The sequence below is a fragment of the Leiobunum rupestre genome, chromosome 1 (genome assembly GCF_980474605.1).
Source record: "Leiobunum rupestre chromosome 1, qqLeiRupe1.1.hap1, whole genome shotgun sequence".
Taxonomy (NCBI): Eukaryota; Metazoa; Arthropoda; class Arachnida; order Opiliones; family Sclerosomatidae; genus Leiobunum; species Leiobunum rupestre.
In genome coordinates this window covers 66,292,050-66,313,999 of record NC_143384.1, presented here as the reverse complement: position 1 = coordinate 66,313,999, position 21,950 = coordinate 66,292,050, and the positions used below count along the sequence as shown (strand labels likewise).

The 21,950-nt window shown below is 31.8% G+C and overlaps 1 protein-coding gene across 1 annotated transcript; it reads right to left on the bottom strand.

The window, feature by feature from the left end:
• Window positions 1-428: 428 nt before the first annotated feature.
• LOC149966171 (cubilin-like) lies at window positions 429-21,629 on the bottom strand. The gene is made up of 19 exons (XM_090167447.1): window positions 21,585-21,629; window positions 21,116-21,535; window positions 20,876-21,038; window positions 20,614-20,804; window positions 20,300-20,456; window positions 19,190-19,371; window positions 17,696-17,861; window positions 17,017-17,230; window positions 15,094-15,224; window positions 14,447-14,633; window positions 13,746-13,906; window positions 12,912-13,192; window positions 8,770-8,932; window positions 8,112-8,293; window positions 7,867-7,989; window positions 6,964-7,150; window positions 4,710-5,057; window positions 3,761-3,945; window positions 429-467 (listed from the first exon to the last, which is right to left on the bottom strand). The coding sequence occupies exons 1-19, from the start codon at window positions 21,627-21,629 to the stop codon at window positions 450-452; spliced, it is 3,504 nt and encodes a 1,167-aa protein (XP_090023573.1). The 3' UTR covers window positions 429-449.
• Window positions 21,630-21,950: the final 321 nt, after the last annotated feature.

Genomic DNA, 21,950 nt, shown 5'->3' with positions numbered 1-21,950 from the left:
CTCTTCATCAAATATTGCTAAACATTTACAATACTTAATAATGGGATTTCTATCCACCTTCTAGACTTACAGGTTTGGTTTTGCTTGAAAACGCAAACCAGCACATTCATATACGTTAAACGTTGGTAAAGTCAGTTGTTATTAATTACAAAGTGCCAAATGCGGTTAGACATTTCAATAATAATTTATCTTGCAAGACTATACTAAACCCATTGACCGAATGTGCATCCTATATGAATTATCTAATACCACCAAAGTCTTTTAAATCTGCTTATTTGTACAAGCTAGAAAGGAATAAAAATGAACTGATACGAACTGAAACTGAAAATAATATAAATGCTCACCTTCAGTCCCGTCCAGGATCCAACTGCAATTGTAATGACTGTGAGATCCGTGCGGGTAATTCGGTGAAGTAAGAACGCCTTCGCCGTTGTCGTAGTCACTTAAGGTTATTCGAGCGCCACACACTTTGCGAAAACGAATTGTTAGATTTAGTTACGTTTATGAGGGGTGTAAATTTAACAATTTCCTGATTGTAAATTTTGTTATTAAAATTTTAACTTAAAAACTGATAACTGAGATATTAATACAAGACTAAAAACCCCGTTGGGCCCGTTCCAGGAATTCTGGAAAGTACAAAGGGCATTCACTACACGAAGCCTATAAGGCAACATTCGCCACTATCATTGCCACGTGTATTATGATAAAGCCTATTTTATTAGAGATGGCGGCTGGAAAATGAATTTTTCCGATTCTTCGAAAAAACGACTTTACTAGAGTGCGTCATGCCATCTATTTATGGCAAAGGAAGCTTAAATTCGAAAACGCGAAACAATAGCGTTGTCAGAGAACCATTTTTATTATTATTTTAATTAGACAACTTTAATTAACTAAGGTGACTTTAACCTAAATTATATATCCCATACAAAATATATTGTTAAAATTTAATATAATTTAAATTGTTATCGAGGGATAATTTTATGTCTAACATTTTGCGTCAACATGTTGCTTTCTTAGTATCTTGTTTTTATTTCGACGCTAGGGACACACACTTTGCGAAAACGAATTGTTAGATTTAGTAACGTTTAGTTACGTTTATAAAGGGTGTAAATTTAACAATTTGCTGAATGTAAAATTACTAATTTAAGTTTTAACTTTAAAACTAATAAATGCTACTTTGAACTTTAATTTGTTCAGATTTCTAACTTAAATATAAGCAATGGATATATATATGCGTGACTGAAAACCCCGTTCCAGGAATTCGGTAAAATACAGCGGGCAAACACTTAAAGCAACTGTCGGCTCAATCATTACCTCTTGTATTATTATGAATAGACCTTTGTTTTTAGAGTTGGCAATGTATCTATTCGATTCTTCGATAAAAAGACTTTACTAGAGCGTGGTTACATCATTTAATAGCTAAGCAAGCTAAAATTAAAAAAAGAAGCAATAATAATAATTATTATTAGACAACTAATACTTCACTTACAATGTTAAATGACTTTAACCTTAATTCATTATCCCCCATGTCTAACATTTTGTTAAAATGACTATAATTTCAGTTGTTTGTCTAATTTACAAATGTCCCCGCTTTAGGGTCACCACGTAGCTTAAGTATCTTGTTTGTATTTCGACTCTAGGGACATATTTTGAAAAAAGAGCTACTTGACGTTGAGCTGACACTTGCTTTAAGAACCCTTGCTCTACCCAATTCCTTTATTCTTAAAAAATATTCTTGATACCCACCAGATTTAAAACTAACACTAAATCCTTTTCCGGTGATATTTCCGCTTGTGTGAAGTGTAAGAATAAGGTTTTTTCCAGAACTCGTTATAGAGCTATAGTTTGCTGGAACGGTTTTCCCACAGATTTTAAACAACGGATCACTGTCGTAGTACCAATTGTTTTCGGAGACCTAGCATGAAAGAAAATTGTTTCTATTAGTAAGAAAAATGAGATCGAAGAATTCTTTTAAATAAAGAAGACTATTTTGCGTGGTTTCCATATACCTAGAGATTTTGGATTTTTTACCCTCTGATGTAGAAAGCATGGGTTTCGATTCAAACGAGTATTTTTGGTAATTATTCTGCACAATCAATATATTTATTTCATGGAATTGGAATTTAATTCGTTGAATTGGAATTTAATTCGTTGAATTGGAATTTATTTCGTTGAATTGGAATTTATTTCGTTGAATTGGAATTTATTTAATTGAATTGGAATTTATTTCATTGAATTGAAATTTATTTCATTGAATTGGAATTTATTTCATTGAATTGGAATTTATTTCATTGAATTGGAATTTATTTCATTGAATTGAAATTTATTTCATTGAATTGGAATCTTGCTTCGCAGAGAAATAAGACGCCGAGTGATTTATACTCTTTATTGATTTTTAAATAATATTGGTTCTTCATAACAAAAAGGTATTTATAAGCCGTTGCACAGTCATGTGAGAACCGAAAGAATACTTTAAATAGCGAAAAAATTTCGTTCAACGCGTTTGCTTCTTCGTTTTAAGGAATAAACTATTAAACCTTTTTGAAAGGAAATAGAACCAACGATACTATTCGTTTATCATATTGTGTAGGCAGTTGCAGTGTGTCAGAATTTATAGCCCGGTGTACCTAGTAACAAAGACCATACCACCGGAGGCCTATCATCATAGTGCCCTACGCCAGCGTCCCCAAGCCCAGGACAGGTGACAAATCCAGCATGGGTAGCAGAACCCCACTACTGATGGTCTCACCTTTGACGCAAGCCACTAAACCCAGCAGAAGGTGCAGCAATGGGTGGACCAGTCCCCACTTCGCACACAGCAGTGGGATTTAGAATGGATGCTATAGCAACTCCAGCCGACACCCTACCTATGAAGGTAAGGAGCCAAACCCTTTGGAAAGAGCTCCTAAAGGGGAACGACGAGCACACAGCAGCCCAAGTAACCCGGCACAGCTGGCACCGGAGATCCCGGCGGGACCCAAAAGGCCGGGAAACAGGACCGCCGTGCCCGCATATGGAGGCTCGCCGCCCCACAGCAGGCTCCCAATCCGCCGAGGCGGCCAGTTTGCCTGGACCCTCTCCGTTAGCCTGAACTGAAGTTCAGTATCCAGCCCCAACCTGACCGAAGTCGGAGGTGGAGATAGGACCATTTGATCAGAGCTAACATCTCCCAGTGCGCCACCGCCCTTATGGGTTACAAGAGCCGGACCCCAACTCCCCGGTAAAGCCACCAGTTATTGCACACTCTAACCCATTTAGGGCCTGTAGGCAGTTGCAAACGTCATAGATACGTGACAACCACTTTCATGAAGTGTTTGATGTGTGGGTTCGAGATTAAATAAGTTTTGCTTCGGCCAATCAAATTGAGACATTCGGTATTTTCGAATCTCGACGATGATAATACACTGTTTCATATTTTTGAATAATATTCACTAGAGTGGATTTCGTTATTTTCTAAGCCTTGTTTTCAAATTACAAATCAAATGAAATTGGTTCTACCAAACAGACTTCTCAATTATTGTGGTTTACGCTGCATTTCCGATTTTGTTTGAAACCAGTTGTCACGGTGATTTTCTCTCAACTACATTGTTCAAAACTGACTTTCTAACCGACTTAAACTGAATTTTAAGTTATAGTGTTACCTGGATTTAGGGATTTTTTAAGTTAAAACAAGAACGGGAAATTTTTCTACAATACGCGTCCTAAAAGTAAGCTCCCCCGCTACTCTTAATGTGTTTCGGAACGAAAATTAATTTATTACCTGAAAATAGTTATTATCGCAAAAGGGATCGTAGGGAAGGTCCAAGTCTAGAATTTCTAAATGCACCAGATGGTTTTCTGCAACTCTGATTTTGTATGTACAATCAGAACCAGGAGGATAACTGTTCGGATAATCTTTAGACGTAATGTTACCCTCGTTTAAGCCGAAAAATGTATGAACGCACCCTTTAAGAAAATACAAAAAAAAACAAGATAGGTTTATGATTTTGCCCTTTAAGGGACGGTGAGCTAGACTTGAAATCCGATAAAATAACTCTCTTTTGTCTCCTTTCGAAACACGGCACCAATGATTAAAAGTCAAGTTAATATTTATTTAAAATGTAAATTCTGGGTACCCTTTGCTTTAATTAGGAAACAACTTATGTCTTATATATTAGGGGGGAATGTAAATTTACTTTCCTTCACTTCAATAAGCGTTCTATTCCCACAACTGTGGCCAGGCAACGGATAGGCTACATTAACTATATCCTACTTTTCAGTGAAGCCCACAGCTTAACATCAGCCAATTGACTTTTATTGACCCTTGGACATTTCCCTTGGTTAAGCTATTTAGAGTCAAAAGACGTTCTCACTATTGAAGATATTTTTACGCTACGTCGTACTGGCTCTGCTACTCTATGCTAAGCCAAGAGAAGAAAATAAAATTAACCATAAAGACCTTAAGTGGTGAACATTTAAAACAATTTAACAAGACCCCATTACGCTAAAAACAAATTATACTCACGGTTATCTCAATTAACCAAACTAATCATGAAAAATCTTATATTTTTCTTTGGAATAACCCTTGTTAACTACATTCCTATCTGGTCAACAAAGGAAGCAGGGCTCTTAGAACTATGCAGTTGCTCTTCAGAACAAAGAAAGACCGGGATAAGTAAGTTTTGTAATTATTCTCCACGCTGGAAAGTCTTAAAATAAGAATGATTTACTTCTTTCGGAGCGGTAGTTAACGCGGAATCCTTTTCCTATGCCGCTGCTGTCACTTTCGAACTTCAAAGTCATTTTATTCCCCGTTGAAGTTACAATCTGGGGTGATGTTAACGTCTTGCACACGCGGGTCAATCGAGGTGCCTTGTCATTTGCGCCGTCATAGACATACAAAGCGTCGAAAACGCAGTTTTGGGAAGATTTGAAATCGGCCTCATTGATAACAAGTCTCACTAAGGTTCCAAATTTCGTGGTGATGTGCCATTCGCAATGCAAATTGGGAGGGTAACCGAACGGGAAATTCGGAGAATATATCTCTCCGTAACCCTTTCTGAATTCACCGACGCAACCTGAAATAAGGAATTTGAAAATTATACATTTAAAAAGCCACAAAATTTGAGAAATCCAGAAAAGATTGCGATTAACTAACAATGAATGTACCCGAGGTGTTACCTACCAATTTGGTTCTAACTTGGGTATCATGTACCTCTCAATGTACTTTGAAAAACCTGCGAGGGAAAAGTTACGCTGGGCTTTCGTTTTGCCATGGCAACCGAAAATATTTTGACAACATCAAAAGAAACGTTACCCATTGAAAATAACATAAGAATCTAACCGATTATTTTGCACAAACTTAAAAATTTATAAAATAGAATAATTTTATCAAAATGGACAAAAAAATGTAATTGATCAACTTTGGATCAAATTTGATCAATAGGCCTATAGTTGGTTAAATATCTCATATTTGTTTTAAAATTTGAAGAAAAAACCAATTTGATCAATTTTTATCAAATTACCTTTTTTTAATAAAATTGCAAAATTTGATAAAAAAATTATGAGACTTCATTTATTAGTGTAAAATAAGGTTAAAATTGGTGAAATTGACGTATTTTATCAAGTTTTGGTTAGTTTTGGTCAATAACACACATTTTAAGAAAACAAATTATTGAACATTTAAATTTACAAAGATGATCAAAATTGATCAAGCTTGATCCGGATTGATTTTTTTGATAAAAAATTAAGCAATTTAATTAAAGACTGTTTAGACTTTATTAATAGGTTAAATTAAATAACAATTTGTTAATTTGATAATCTTGATCAACTTTTTATTAGATCTGTGCATTTTTTTCGTAACAGGTAGAAAAGGATAATAAAAATTAAAAATATAAAATAAAATGGTTAGAAAGGGTTGTACTTCAATCATTTATATAAATTGTAAAACTGATGAATATTATTAGTCATTGATAAAACTGAATTAATTTGATATATTTTTAAAATTTTTGATGAATTTGATCCATTTGGTCTAATACGTAAAAATTAAGCAGAATGGGGAATAAGTTAAAAATATAATAGAAACCTAGGCGCTATAATTTGAAAAACAACTCGAATTTGATATAAATTAATTATTGTGTTTTTCAAAAATATAAAATTAGTCAAATTTAAAATCTTAATTAAATTGATTAGTTTAATAGTTTTCTTAAATCATTCAATTTAGATAAATCAATAATTTATTTATTTAAAATTTTAAATTACCGCCTTTTCCAACCATTTCCTTTTATATTTTTAATTCTTCTTTTTTATCCTTTTCTACTTGTTACGAAAAATAAAAAGGTACACAAACAATTATGATCACTAGATGATTTAAGTCTTGAAAGTAGAAATAATATTAAATAAGTAATCTTAACGTGCAAAATATCTAGCCAAGCAAAGTTATTGACATATCTCGTGTAATTTCTAAGAGATTTCCTTAGGAAAAAAGATTGGCGTTAATAGGCCCTTAAATAAAACCCCATCACAGAAATCACCTAGATGTAATTTATTTGAGAGCCAGTTACTTTCTGGTCCTTGTTCTCCGAAATTTAACTTTATTGCGATTTCCTTGAACATGTTTTATTGAAGGTCCTCATTGATTTAAATTAATAAGCGAATATAAGCTAATTATTTCGATTTAAGTATAGGTTTCCATAAAATAAAACAATTAAAAAATTAAAGTTTAAAATGTTTTTCTCTACGTCACGAGCTTAAGCTTTATGGCACTTTATTGGCACGCTCGTTTCGCACGTGGACTTCAAATTACATAATCTTTATCGACTCAAGCGCGCGCTCTATATCTTCAATAACTATACCTAATGATGTAGAAAAAAGAACATTTACAAGTGACTGCCCGTATATTATAGAACACATATTTACTGGGAGGACTATCGTTGAACTAGGTTAAACGACGATAATCAAAATCGCGATACTTTATAGTGTTACCTTGCACGCCGTACTCCAGACGAAAGCCATGAATAGAGATCGAATCATCACTAACAAATCTAACGAATACTTTGGACGCATTTATTAAAATCGGCGGTGGTAGAGGAGTTGGAGTCCCGCAAAATCGTGCCACAGAGAAAAGCGACGGTGATCGAGTAGCTCTTTCGTTTTCATCCGCTCTAAGAATCTACATTCAATTAAAAAAAATTAGATTTAACTAATAATTGGACGGTTAATTTTAACACTATGTCTTAAACTTCTTCACAAAACAATACAGACGGTGTCCACTAAGAAATGATCCCGGGCTAATTATTGAAAAACTATTTCTCCAAGAAATTAAATATCGCATAGCACGTGGAGGTGGTCATTAGATAATACAAAACTCAATGACCTTGATCCATGTCCTGAAGGCCATACAAAATCTACGACGAGAACCATTGGAATTTGAGACTCGGATTCAATAAGAAAGGTGTGCGCCATCGCATTTTATGTCAGAGTTGCTCTAAACCGATGTAAAATAGCCAATAGGAAGCCCAGAAAATAACACCAAAAACCAGAAGGTCGTCAATAAAGATGTCTTAGCGTTCATGCTAAGGTGTTAATAATTTAGAAAGTACGTGTGTTAAGGCATCGACATTTTCAGGACAAATTCATTCTAATATGTTATCTTCGACTATTAAAATTTGGTTGGCCTTGAACGCCCTTCAAAACGTATCTCGAACCCTAAATTAATTTCAACCACCCTAATCTAAGCTTAATTTAAATATATTTTTATGTTTATAATTAGCCAGAGAACATTTTTATTTATGATCTTCTTGTTTCTCATTGTTATTTTATTAACTTCCTATTGACCAAATTACATTGGTTCAGAGCCACTTTGACATAAAATACTATGGCGCATACCTTTCTAATTGGAACCAAGGCTCTCAGACAAACTGTCCTCGATATTGATTTGGAATGACCTTGTGGCCATGGTTCAAGGTCATTGAGTTTTGTATCATTTAACGACCCCATGCATTTGCTATACTAAGAGAATATACTAATATCATTCGAAAAACATTCAACTATTTCCTCGGGATGGTTTTCAGTGGACAAACTGTATAATGTACGGCAATTGTTTAAGCATTTTAGATACGAGTGAATCTTACCTCAATTCGATCCAACTGGCAGTCGGTATCGTTCTCCAGTGCTAGAGTAGAAAATGCCAGCGAAATGTTGTTTCCTTGAGGAGCCTGAATTTCCCAAGTGCAATTGTAATTGTGCGGGTAGAAATTAGGGAAATTTGGACTCTCGATGACCCCCCGAATTCCTTTCAAGACATTATTGCAATCTAATTGAGAAAAAAAAATTGAATTAAATTTTAACACACAAAAATTTCAAATTTAGATTTGAAATTTTCCGGTTCTATGATTTATCTTTTAATCAATTTGGTTAAGTCACCCAGGAGAACATTCAAATGGAAATTACTAAGTGTACTTTTTATGTTAAACGTTATATTCAAAACATTTAGGGTTAATATTATTACCACAAGGTTAAAATCCTCACACCCTTAAACCATGTAACAATGACGTCAATTTTAAATTTCAATCTTGGTCCCAACATTTTTTTAATAGCTTATTCAAATTATACAAGAATTTATTTTCATTCGCCAGATATTGAAAATTATTACCATAGCGACGAAGCTTATTTACAACTAACAATACCAATTGAAGATATGAAAGCTATTTCTTTACAAAGATAAAAACACTTGTGGACTAATTTCCAACGCAAATGAGGAACATTTGAAAAACAAAAGAAGGTACTCACTTGCGTGATAGGCTAGACTGAATCCTCGTCCGGTAACCGATGGATCAGTTCTGAATATGACGTGCATAACATTAGTGGACGACGTGATTGTGCCCGGATTTTGGGTGCTGCTGCAAAGTTTCCGAGAAAGAGGAAGCGCTTTCTCGGAGTCTCCATCAAATAACTGCAAACATAACATTTCCTAAGAATTGAGCTTTTCGGTTGTGAAATTATCGAAGTCAAATATATAATTAAAAGGTTATTTGTTTTTAAAAAGTTGCAAATCAGATAAATCCCAGTATATATATCTATTCCGTACTAAATGGCTCTAGTACGGTGTTTGATTTCGTCGCTCATAAGTACTTTTATAACTGGTTTAAGTTGAGCATTCCAGAAACTCAACACGGTTTTGCTAAAAGTCGATCTAAAGACACCAACCTCGTTAACGTGTGCCCCCTGTGCCCCACCTGGCTACGCCACTGGGCCAGATAGACACTATATATATTGATTTATCGAAGGCTTACGGTAGGGTTTCGCACCCTCGGTTGATAGATAAATTCTCTCAACACGGCCTATTATAGTATCCCAATTGATTGGTTACATGACTATCTAAATAATAGATTAAATAATATTAACATAAATATATGTATTTTATAGTGTCAACTGCGGGGTTCCCCAAAGGTCCTCGATGGGTCCCCTATTATTCAACGGGTATGCGTACGACATTCCAGCACTACTCCGAGATGCATAGGTCTTTCAATTAGCGGATGACCACCAGTTGGCTAACGTAATAAATTTTAGCGCAGACATAAAGCTCTTCATAATGACCTTTTGAACTTGGATAGGTGGAGCACTGAAAATAATATACCTATCAATGAAACTAGAACGGTGGTTGTAACGTTTACTTGTAAAACTAAACAAGTAACCCGGCCACCTGAATTAAGGGCTTTAAAAGTCGCATGATGACTTAGGCCTAAGGTGGTGCCTTGGGTATTAGCCTAGCTGATTATTATTATTATTATTATTATTATTATTAATCATGTACGCTTCCCTTATAAATTAAATGGGTAACCTAGATAGTAAGCTCCTCTATACTATATAAAGCTAAATACAAAGCTAATAGACTTGTAAGTGCGTCATATCGCTTAGCCACCCAATTCAAATCTCCATTGTGCATTTTGACACTGTATCGTACATTGGTTAAGCCAGCCATATTATACGGCTCACTTTTATATACAAATTCTTGTAAGTCCAGCTTATTAACATTAGAGCAAACCCAAAAGAAATACATCTACCCATACAAAGAAATTGAATAACGGGTTTAAAAAACTCAAATACGAAGAAGCACTAGAGTCTTAAGTTATCGTTTATACTCATGTTTTATTAAAAATGACATAAAATGTATCTACCGTGTTATAATTACACAGATTTATTGCTCGTAAATAATAGGAAACCTAAATTTTAACTGTAAAGCCAAGAGTACCAGAGAACCAAATATTTTTTATCCTCCTTAACACAGCATTCGCTCGTACTAAATCTCGATCTATTCTCAACGACAAACTTAAAAACAATAATATAAATCTTAAATACACTAAACTGTTTCCTCTTCATTACGTATGCCGTTTAATAATGAATTATTGTTATTTACTTTTTTAAACAGAGTGTTTAATTGATACATATGGCTCTGTTTTTAACTTATTTTTAAATTAGCACTCGGTCTCTTGTTAATGTTTGGAAGTCTCATTTTGTCCATGAACCGTAAATGTATTTCCTTTACAACCGAATTGAACCAACAACGCCACAAATAACGTCATCATAATTATTAATTTAATAGTTATTTGTTTTTCTGCTATAGTGTATATAATCGGTTGCTCTCTCGTATCATAACTTATTGGTTTGACTGTTTACCGTTTTATGATACAATAAATAAAAAAAATTATTATGTTCTATACATTTATATATATATATATATATATATATATATATATATATATATATATATGTTAAATATAAAAATATATAAAATAAAGCATTTCATTTCATTTCATTTCATATATATACATATACTTATCTTAATATCTTTATCTATATCTATCTATACATATATCAATCTATATATACATATATCAATCTATATTTACATATATCAATTTATATCTATCTATCTATCTATCTGCCAACGAGTTAAACAATCATTTGTACTACGGGCACACTCGTGCATCGAAGCCGAGGCTGGTCATTTCGAACATCTTTTGTAATTTGTACTTGTTTTACGTTGAAGAATAAAAAGATTTCAATACAATTAAACTTTGAAGCACGTCCGTTTTGAGTAAAATGTACGGGCACATTTTCGACTCAATATGACCCAAAGAACAAGTCATTTAATTTTTAGCATAATTATCCGTAACACACTTTGTATCTGATTTTATAAGACTAAATTAATAAAATTGATATTAAATGAATTAAATAGATTTTATAAGACGTAATTAATAAAATTGATATAAAATTAAGTAATTTAATTTTAAAATGAAATTTAATTAATCATTTGAATTATTTTTTTAAATTTAATTAATTAAATCAATTAAATTAATTTTATCAAATTAAATTTATTAAATCAATTATTTGAATTTTATAAAATTGAATTTTATACAATTAAGTTTATTAAATGAATTAAATGAATTTTTTAAAATAAATTTATTAAAACAATTAAATTACTTTTATCAAATAAAATGTATTAAATCAATTATTTGAATTTTATAAAATTGAATTTTATAAAATTAAGTTTATTAAATCAATAAAATGCATTTTTTTAAATAAATTTATAAAATCAATTAAATTAATTTTATAAATTAAATTTATTAAATCAATTAAACTAATTTTAACAAATTAAATTTATTAAATTGATATAAAATAAATTAAATAGATTTGTTAATTAAATTAAATTGATTTTTTAATTAAATTAAACTGATTTGTTAATAAAATAAAATTAATTTGTTAATGAAATTAAATTAATTTGTTAATTAGATTAAATTAATTTTTAATTAAATTAAATTAAACTGATTTGTTAATAAAATAAAATTAATTTGTTAATTAAATTAAATTAATTGGTTAATTAAATTAAATTGATTTGTTAATTAAATTAAATTGATTTGTTAATTAAATTGATTTGTTAATTAAATTAAATTGATTTGTTAATTAAATTGATTTGTTAATTAAATTAAATTGATTTGTTAATTAAATTAAATTGATTTGTTAATTAAATTGATTTGTTAATTAAATTAAATTGATTTGTTAATTAAATTAAATCATTTTTTTAATTACATTTAATTAAATTGATTTGTTAATTTAATTAAAATAAATTGATTTGATAATTAAATAAAATTAAATTGATTTGTTAATTAAATTAAATTAAATTAATTTGTTAATTAAATTAAATTAAATTGATTTGTTAATTAAATTAAATTGATTTGTTAATTAGATTAAATTGATTTGTTAATTAGATTAAATTGATTTGTTAATTAAATTAAATTGATTGTTAATTAAATTAAATTGATTTGTTAATTAAATTAAATTGATTTGTTAATTAAATTAAATTGATTTGTTAATTAAATTAAATTGATTTGTTAATTAAATTACATTGATTTTATTAAAATGATATAAATTAATTAAATTTATTTTATAAAATTTAATTTAATTGGTATTATTTTTATTAAATTTCATTGATTTAATTGGTTTTATTTTTATTAAATTTAATTAATTTAATTGCTTTTATTTTTATTAAATTTTATTTATTTAATTGGTTTTATTTTTATTAAATTTAATTAATTTAATTGGTTTTATTTTTATTAAATTTTACTTATTTAATTGGTTTTATTTTTATTAAATTTAATTAATTCAATTGATTTTATTAAATTTAATTAATTCAATTGATTTTATTAAATTTAATTCAATTGGTATTATTTTTATCATAATAAATTAATTAATTTCATTGATTTTAAAAATTTCATTCAATTGGTAGTATTTTTATTAAAATAAATTAATTAAATTAATATTTAAATGATATGATATGAAACCGATTCCTGGAATTTTCTCGCTTAATGTTCCGTTTCACAAATATATATGGTGACAAGCGAGGAATCGACCATATTTTTCAATTTGGAAACTTGTTTATGTTTCTCTAATAAACGCTCTTCGTACTCTATTGAACTATTACACGACTGTTTTTCCAAGCCGTAGACTATATTTTTAGAAAACGATCTCAAACTTAAGTAGTCCAACTCGCAGTTAGTATTGTGTTCAACGTCAATATCAACAAGAACCGCCGAAATGATAGAGCCATGGGCCACTCTGATGGTCCACTTGCATTCCGCGCTGTTGCCGTAAGGGTTTGGGTAGCTCGGGGACTGAACAATTCCCGTTGGTGCAGTCAACGTTCCCCCACATCCTGTTAGATTAAAAAAAACCATGTCAGTGACTGAGAAATGAATGTGAACTTTGAGATCATAAGAACGTGGAAAAGTAAAACAAGGGTCATGTAGTTAGGGGTCTTTCATACACAATGCGTTGAGGATATAATAACTTTAACTAAAGGGCGATCTAGATAAGAGTCAAATATATTGAAAGCCTTAGTTCGTGTAGCTATAACATTAAAAAAATAAATTAAATTTTTTTTAATATATCTAATCCATTTTTGTTTATTTGTAGCAAGATTTCGAATCTCAAAGTAAATTGGAAAAACAGCATTTGTTTTGGAAAAAAGTTATTTGAGGTTTAAAAATGGGCATCCGTCATGGTATCGAGATTTTACGATGGATTTTCGCGGTGATTTTTTTTTAAATTTGAGTATACGCTTTTCTATAGATCGCAAGTGATTTGGACGACAATTCGACCTCCAGAAATGTATGCTTTAAAGTTAAAAACGAGTGCAAGTTATAATAAAACCTAACTTAATAACCTACAGTAAATTATGCCAAGTACATTTAAAATGTTAATTATACCATTTGTTGCTGAATCATAGTAAACTTTAAAACCAGGTGCAGATTGAGAGGAATCAGATTTGAATTTCAAGAACAGTTCGTGATGATGCGATATTAGAGGATTTAGAATTCGTGTTCCACAAAATTGTCCCATCGAAGGAGAGTTTGGCTGCCCTCCATTTCTAAAACAAAATATTTTTTAACTATTAAACTCGAGTTTATTCAGGTAATTTTTTAAACTACCGAAAATCAATTGTGCTTATGCTACGAGGTTTAATGGAAACTAAAAGGTGAATTATATTTTTAAGTTCAAATTTGAAAATATCCGGAAATTGGTGTTAACTATCTTCCACAATTATCAAACATATAGGCTGTTTGTAATAATTGTAAAGGTGTTTACATTATGGCATGTAAGCTGAGCTATATTTTTAAATTATATATTGCGAAATAAAAACAGTACTTATATATTTTTGTGAATATTAGAGATTTTTCGATAAATTTAGATCATGTCCTTGAACAGAAATATTGTACGTTTAACTGAACAAATTTTAAGTTAGATCCATGTTGTTATTTAACTTATTCCTCTTAAGCTAATAATCTTTGGAAACTAGAGCTTTAAAGATTTTTAAAAAATTAAGGCCTTATTTAAAAAAGGAGAAGAATGTTTTTATGAACATGGGCTTATTATTGGGGATTGAACGGTTTTCGGAAATAATTATCACCTTATTTCTAAGTAATCATATCGGCAGTTATCTTGATTTTCAATAGTAAAGTTTTCGAACTGTAGACGTATCTGTTTGCCAACGGCCACTTGAATAGTCCAAATACATTCTCTGTTGTGCGGATAGTGATCCGGGAAACCAGGAGACATAATGACCCCAGCATCTCGCTTGAAGTTTCCACCACAATCTGAAATGGTAAAACATAACGAATATAATATAAAAATGAAGGTGACGAAAGAGGATGGATGGTTGACATTGTGGTTCAAATGCTATTTTATTTATACGTTTGTATAGGTATTTCTACAGGATTTTATTTTATGTAAAGAACAATGTTCATGACTTGAAATGTGTAACAGAACCAAATTAACGAATTTTATTTTCCACTCGGGCTTATTGATGATAAAAGGTAGTTTAATTTTAGGTCCTAAGTATCGCCGCCTACCGACCGAGTTTTAAATTGAATATATGAAAGCCAGTTCCAAAATCTCGGTGCGCCACAGCTGAAAGTTTAACCGAAAAACTTAGAACTACAAAAGTCGCGTGTAATTTATTCTCATATTGACGGATATTATTTTATTATGCATTCATTAAATATCTGCAAAGCCTAGCAGACTAGCGCAAACCCAATTTGGTTGGTTTGAACTTACGACGGCTGTAATCCCTCAGTTCATATCGAGCTGAAAATCCTTGCCGATTAATACTCTCGTCTGCCACAAATTTCACATAAAGCTCCCGATCGGTGGACGTTAATTCCGGTGGTTTCTGCGTCCCGCAATACCTAAAGTAAATCAATTCATTAATTTTTTAAATTAAATTAATTAAATTAAAATCTGTATTATCAAACACTAACTGGTGAAAGGCGTCTATATTTGGGAGTTAAGGACAAGGGAAGATTTTAATTTCAAACCTTCCTTGTATGATCAACAAAAACCGAGTTTAGATAGTATATCTAGTAGGTGCCAAGAAGCAAAACTTATGTGAAGGTGGTAAATAAAACTGGAGGAACCGATATTAAATGAAGTTTCCATAAAACTCTCTTACATTTTCTGGAAAATCAGTGTGGCCTCCGGTATAGTTATATCTTCATATAAGTGTCTCATTAACAAATTTTCAAACGTATCCTATCTGTTTACCACTGCCTATGGCCTATTTTATCGATAGTACCTTAAAGCGTTAAATATTCTTGGGTCCAATATTCTCTGCAATTATTACGTTAGCTCGAAAAAACTCTTTGTTAGTAAGGTCTTTCTTCTTTGTATTGATTGTGTTTACGTTTGATTGTTTAAACGTGAATCGAAATGAAACGAAATTTCTAAAATGGCAGCCACTTTTTGGGGGGTTCCCCTCCACGAACTTTTCGAAACTTTGTCCAATAATAAACACCACTATTACTTGCCGAAACCGTTGGAATTAGCGTGTTCCAAATTTTTCTGTTTCGTTCTATTTTGGGTGTGTTTCTGTACGGCCTACTGTTTAAAATAAATCGAAATAAAATTAAATGTCCAAAATGGCAGACTTTTAAGGGGGGCTGCCCCTACGAACCTGTCTTTACTCTTTTACCTGTAAAAAGCAACAATATAACCTGCCAAAACCGTTATAGTTAGCTAATTAAAAATTTGTCCTATGCCAAAAACTAATTTCCCTGGACTATATGCACGAAACCTGCATCAGAGCATTTGTTTATTTTTATACTTCGACGAAAGCAAAAAATTAGGGCACCTTTAGGGAATAATCAGCTTTTGTGCTAAAATGACTGTTCGTAGAATAGATTTTTATAACACCATTTTTTGTAGAGAGTTGCGTATTCCACATCTAAATTATATGCGAAAAAAACAATTTGGTTAATTTTTTGCGCCATAAAAAAGTGTGCATACAGCTAAATTAGAAGTGGGAACACCAATTGAAAATTCCGACAAGCTCTAAAAAAATCCCAATTATTATATTAATTATATATTATTATTATTATTAATGTAGTCAAATGAACTAAGTAATGCAGCGAGAAGTTCGTCAGTGTGATCAGCGTTTGCAAAATATCATTGTACAGTCAAAGCTTAAACCAACGAAATGAGTGAGGTAAACTCGAAAACCTCTTTCGGTGAAAGCTACGGATTATAAATAAATCTCATAAACATTTTTCGTCGAGTGGTTCGATCCAAGACAACCATTTAAGAAACTCTAAGTATTTAAAATATTTTCATTTGTTTATCACTGTTGATTCTATAAAAAACACTGAATTATAATTTATTTTCCCTTTGTCGCTTATCTTAATGAATCAGAGCCGGCCACCTAAATTAATGGCATTAAAACTAGCTTGATCACTTGGGCCTAAGGTGGTGCTTTGGGTATAAACTAGCTGCTTATTATTATATTATACTACGTTGTAGTATTTAAAACTTAATTTTAAAATTTCAATCCAAATGGTTATGTTTTTAGATTTCATTTAAGTTTTGAGAAAAATTTGGTTTAAGCGATAACGTCGTCGCTTTCAGAAAAACCCAAACCAAAACCTAAAATTTCGTGCTTTAGCGAAAAAACTTAAGAATTAAGAAACAGAATAAAATTAACTGTACCTTCCCAGAAAATGGAAATCGGAATCTCTTATTTCGACGAAATCGAACGAGCAATTGCTGTGATTTTCAAGATCGAAAAATCGGAAAGTCAGATCTACAACAAACCCTGGTGGGCCACGGATCAACCAATTGCACTCAGCGCCGTGAGGGTAATTTACAGGATGACTCGGGGTAGAAAAGGCACCATTGGTCTCAGTCAACACACCTCCGCAACCTGAATAATATTATAAGTATATCAGATATACTTCATCCATAAATGTATGCAAAATTTTCATTAAAGAAACCCCCCTTAAATGTTTATGAAAAATTGCCAAAATTAACAATTAAGAACATTTTATTCAAAAACTAATAATTTTAAAAGGTGTGAGGGTCTAAAAAGATAAATGGATACAATTGGCAAATTCGTATCGTCTTTAAATAGAAACGATTTCAGTAGAGGTCGTTGAAATATATAAATTAACCGCCAAAATTTCAAATAATCATAAAAATTTCGGTTATTTGTTTATTTATGGATTGTAATTGCGGCTATAAAACAATTTTTATTCAAAACGATTTTTTAAAGGATAATTTTCAGATATAGATGTAAAAAAATTAATGGGAAATTTGTTATCCAAAATACTTTTCGGTATGCCACTGGTTAGTAAGATACATGTGAATAAATAAATGATAATCAATATACCAGTGTCGATTGCCGAGTAATTGGCCATGAATCCTTTATTGTTTAGAGACGAGTCCGTTCTGAAAACGACCAAAAGATGATTGTATGTCGAAGTAATTGGTTCAGGAAGACTTGTTCCGCAGAGATGTCCAAGAGACGTTCCATTGGGTGAACCATTATCAAGAATCTAAAAGTATAATAAAAATTAATATACATTTATAAAATAAGAAATTCATAAAATTATATTATTTATTTTATAAAATTGTTTATGCTTTATTTTCACTAATTTATTTCATCCGATATCCATGTTCTCACATGTTTTCACATTCAGATTGTACCGAATTTTGTACATGACGATAAAAATTATGGCCCCGAGAATCTTCAATTCACTATTAACCGCTGGATTTTTTCTTAATTTGCTATTTCATTTGTTATTTAACAACTGCAACAATTAAACGAAATACCTTTATTCCATTTTCAACTACCAAAAGGAACTTGATTTTGAAAATGTGAATACTTGATTCTAAAACCCAAATAATGAGACATCGAATGTATCAGCATACCTAAGTTTATCACGCTTGAGTAAATAGTTTTCATTGCTGAAGGTTATGCTTCAATTTAAATTTATACTTTTAGTGGCCCAATGTAGGTTAAAATAAACATTGGTACATTATTAGAAATCAACCATTAAATACTTTGTATCAACATCCAGTTCAATATTCGACTATTTATAATTGCTCAATAATCGATTTGAGTTTCTTTCAATGATCTTTTCTTTATTCGGTTTTCTTGAATAGTTCCGATTCACAAAATCTTTAATTTTGGTAGAAGATAATAAAGAATCGAACTGGGCAAACGTCAATTTATTCTATAATTTGTTTATATTTATTAACTCTTTAAAAATTAATAAATTATTTTCATTTAAAATACCGTTAGCTGAGCCATGGACTTCCACGTTTTCAAATTGTAAATAAATAATATCATAGGCAAACCATCGAGGAAAAACAGGAGTTTTTATTGGCCGCGCTATTATGTACAGCACGACAGCCAGGTGACGCTGGCATCTCCTTTCAAAATAAACTTACATAACCCAAAGACTGAGTCGACCCTCCTTTTATTTCTCCATCGACAAACTCTTCCGAAGAGAGGAATATTTGGGCTTGCCAACTTCTTGTCGTAGCCAGGGGAACCCCCAAAAGAAAGTGGCACAATCCCACAGAATAGTACGGTTGTATGTAGGATAATTTTATATTTAAAACTATGAAATTGTGTTTTCCTACCCCTTCCCCAGAGCTAAAACCTGGCTACCAAACTGGTAAAGAGTAAGTGGGTTTTTACGTTTAATTAGGTTGAGTTAAACCATATTCGGTTAAATTTAAAAGTGTTCAAGTTTATAGTTCTTTTAATTTAGCATGTTGTCTGAAGTCTATAATATGCTTTACTGTACACACAGTAGAGTGAAATTTAACATTAACATAAACGCGAGTACACAATAAGATGAATTGAAATTTTTACCTCAACACAATCGAATTGACAGTCATCATCTCCTTCAACGTCAAAATCCAAAAACTGTAATTCAACCAGTTTCCCAACAGGTAGTTCAATTCGATAGTTGCAGGTCCTATCGGAAGGATAACTATCCGGATAATACGGTGATTTTAAAACTCCGGTCAGGGAAGTGAACAGGCCTCCGCAAGCTGAACCAAAATGATAAAATTAAAAATAAATAAACAACCTATATTTATACACTTAGGCGGGAATAAAGAATTTGGTTGGGTACAATATAAAGATGGAGCTAACAGACACCAATGTTTCTACTTACGGTTTAACTTAACAAAACTTTTACTATCTTTACTGTACTACAACTTATACTCTCAAGTTTGCAGCTTTATTTAAATAGACAATTATAATTCTTGAATAGTTAACTTTAATTACTGGAATATCAATAAAATTCAAATAAAAATAAATGAAATCGCAAACTGTCGAAATTCGAAACGACCATTAACGAATAGCCGGAAATTTGATTTAGGTTCTTTACCATAAAATGAGTGTGACGCATCAATTCAGTTTGAGTGAAATATTATAACTATAACTAAATATTTTTTTTACTATTGGAACAGGAAAGGGTGTTTCATCTGCTAAGAATGTGTTTGTTCTACAGATCTCTTAATAATCAGTGGCGGCGCCAGGAGGTAGGTCAAGTATGTGTTGGCCTACCCTGAATTTTAAATAAAAAGAGTCCCCAAATCTTGTCAAGAAAGCCCAATGAATTTTAAATAGTTGAAACTTTTGGTAGTAAAATTTAAATTCCTTGAGATTCTAGTCAAATGAATAGCATATAATTTGAAATTTTCGGATGAATAACTATATTTTATTAACTTTAGGAAATAAAATGGAGTCTTAAATTATATTTAAGGGTTCAAATAATAAAAAAGGTCCCCTACATTATACCTGGCCTAGCTAACCCAAATTTCCTAGGGCCACTGCTAGTAGTTAATATAGAGAGTGCAAAATACATTTTTTTATTTAAAATTAAAATATTCCTAATGTAAATAAAGTGGTTTTTAATTTCTTTCAAGAACGTTTTACGTAAGTTACCGTTCTTTAATATTTAAGAACTCATACCTGTTTTGTATCGAGCCTTAAAACCGTCCCTCGTACGGCTGTAGTCGGAATTAAACTGGATGAACAGAGTGTTGCCGGATGACATAATATTTTGAGGAGCATTTACTCCACAAAACTTTCCAAAAAAATCAGCGTTCTCATCCCTACCATCAAAAATCTTCCAGAAAAGATAAAAATAATTTATAATTTTTAAACATACGGAACACATTTAACTAAAATAAGTTTTATTTTTTAAATAAAGTTAGATAAAAAAAGGTGCCATTTTTATTCAAAATAAGGTTTAAATTTCAATTGGTTTGCTTCACGAGTCCTACCTTCAAGTAATCGAAATTGCAATTCCTGTGACTCTCTAAATTGAACTCTTCGAATTCCAGTTGAATTTTCTCGTCGGGGTGTACTCTGATTAGCCACTCGCAGTTCAAGTCGTCTTCGTATCGATCGGGATAATTCGGGGAAACGATGAGGCCTTGATCTCGGGTAAAAACCCCTCCGCAACCTGGTATACCTAAATTTAAATAACGATAAAATATAATTTTATATTTTCTACTTTCAAATTTCCATATAATGTAACCATACTTGGTAACGAGGAATATGTCAAACTGAACCCTCTATCTGTTTGTGACTCATCCGTGTGAAAGTGAACCACAGCGTGAGATCCCGAAGTTTGTTTCGGTGACGGAGTGCTCGTGTTACAAATGGTTTCCAGCACTGGACTTGTGGTAGATCCTCCATCGTAAATCTATAAATCAAAATTCCATTGAATATTTTACCCAAGCATTAAAAAGACCTGTGGCTTTGGCCTTAGGAAAAACATACCCTTAGAAAATCAAAACTGCAATTGGCATGCGTTTCTATGGCAACGTGTGCAAATTGAAAGTGCAATCTCTTTCCGGGTTGGACCTGGAGGAACCAATAGCAATCCCGATTACTGGGATAAATTCCGGGATATCCGGGAGAAGTGATGGAGCCGTGGGAACTGGTGACGTTCCCTCCGCAAACGGGATCAGTGGTGTTCCAATGCAGTTCGAATCCGTCGTTGTTGACGCTCGAGTCGGAATGGAACAAAATGTAAAGCACGTTGTGAGTGCTAATTAAGAATGCAACGGGCTTTTCGGTGTCGCAGAATTGGTGGATTCGAGGAGCAGCAGCATTTTCTCCGTCGTGGAACGCCAGATAGTCAAACTGGCAATTGGGAGACGCTTCCACGTTGAAGGACGCAAAGGTTATGTTGAGGACCTTATTAGAACAGAAACAAGAATAATATTCCTTTATTGCATTGTTTTACGTGACTAGCGTAAATAGCCACAACTTCATTTAAATTTTGAGTCATGTTGTTTAAAAAGAGAATGCCCGAAGAAGAGATCTTTCAAACTATTCTGCGGAATATTTAAAAACTAATAAGACACATCTCGCCTAAAGATTTCAAAAGAGTTACAGAAATCTTTTAAACCTGTTATTTTTGTAAAGATACAATTTGTATTAAACTCATAATTAATGTTAATGTAGCTTAAATGAAACGTTTAATATTATGAATTTTTTTTAAATGTTTACCTTTCCAGGTTGAGTGTAAATTACCCAAGGACAGTCGACCGAATGAGGATACTGTTCTCCATGGTTTAAAGGATAACGAATTGTTCCCATCTCCGATACC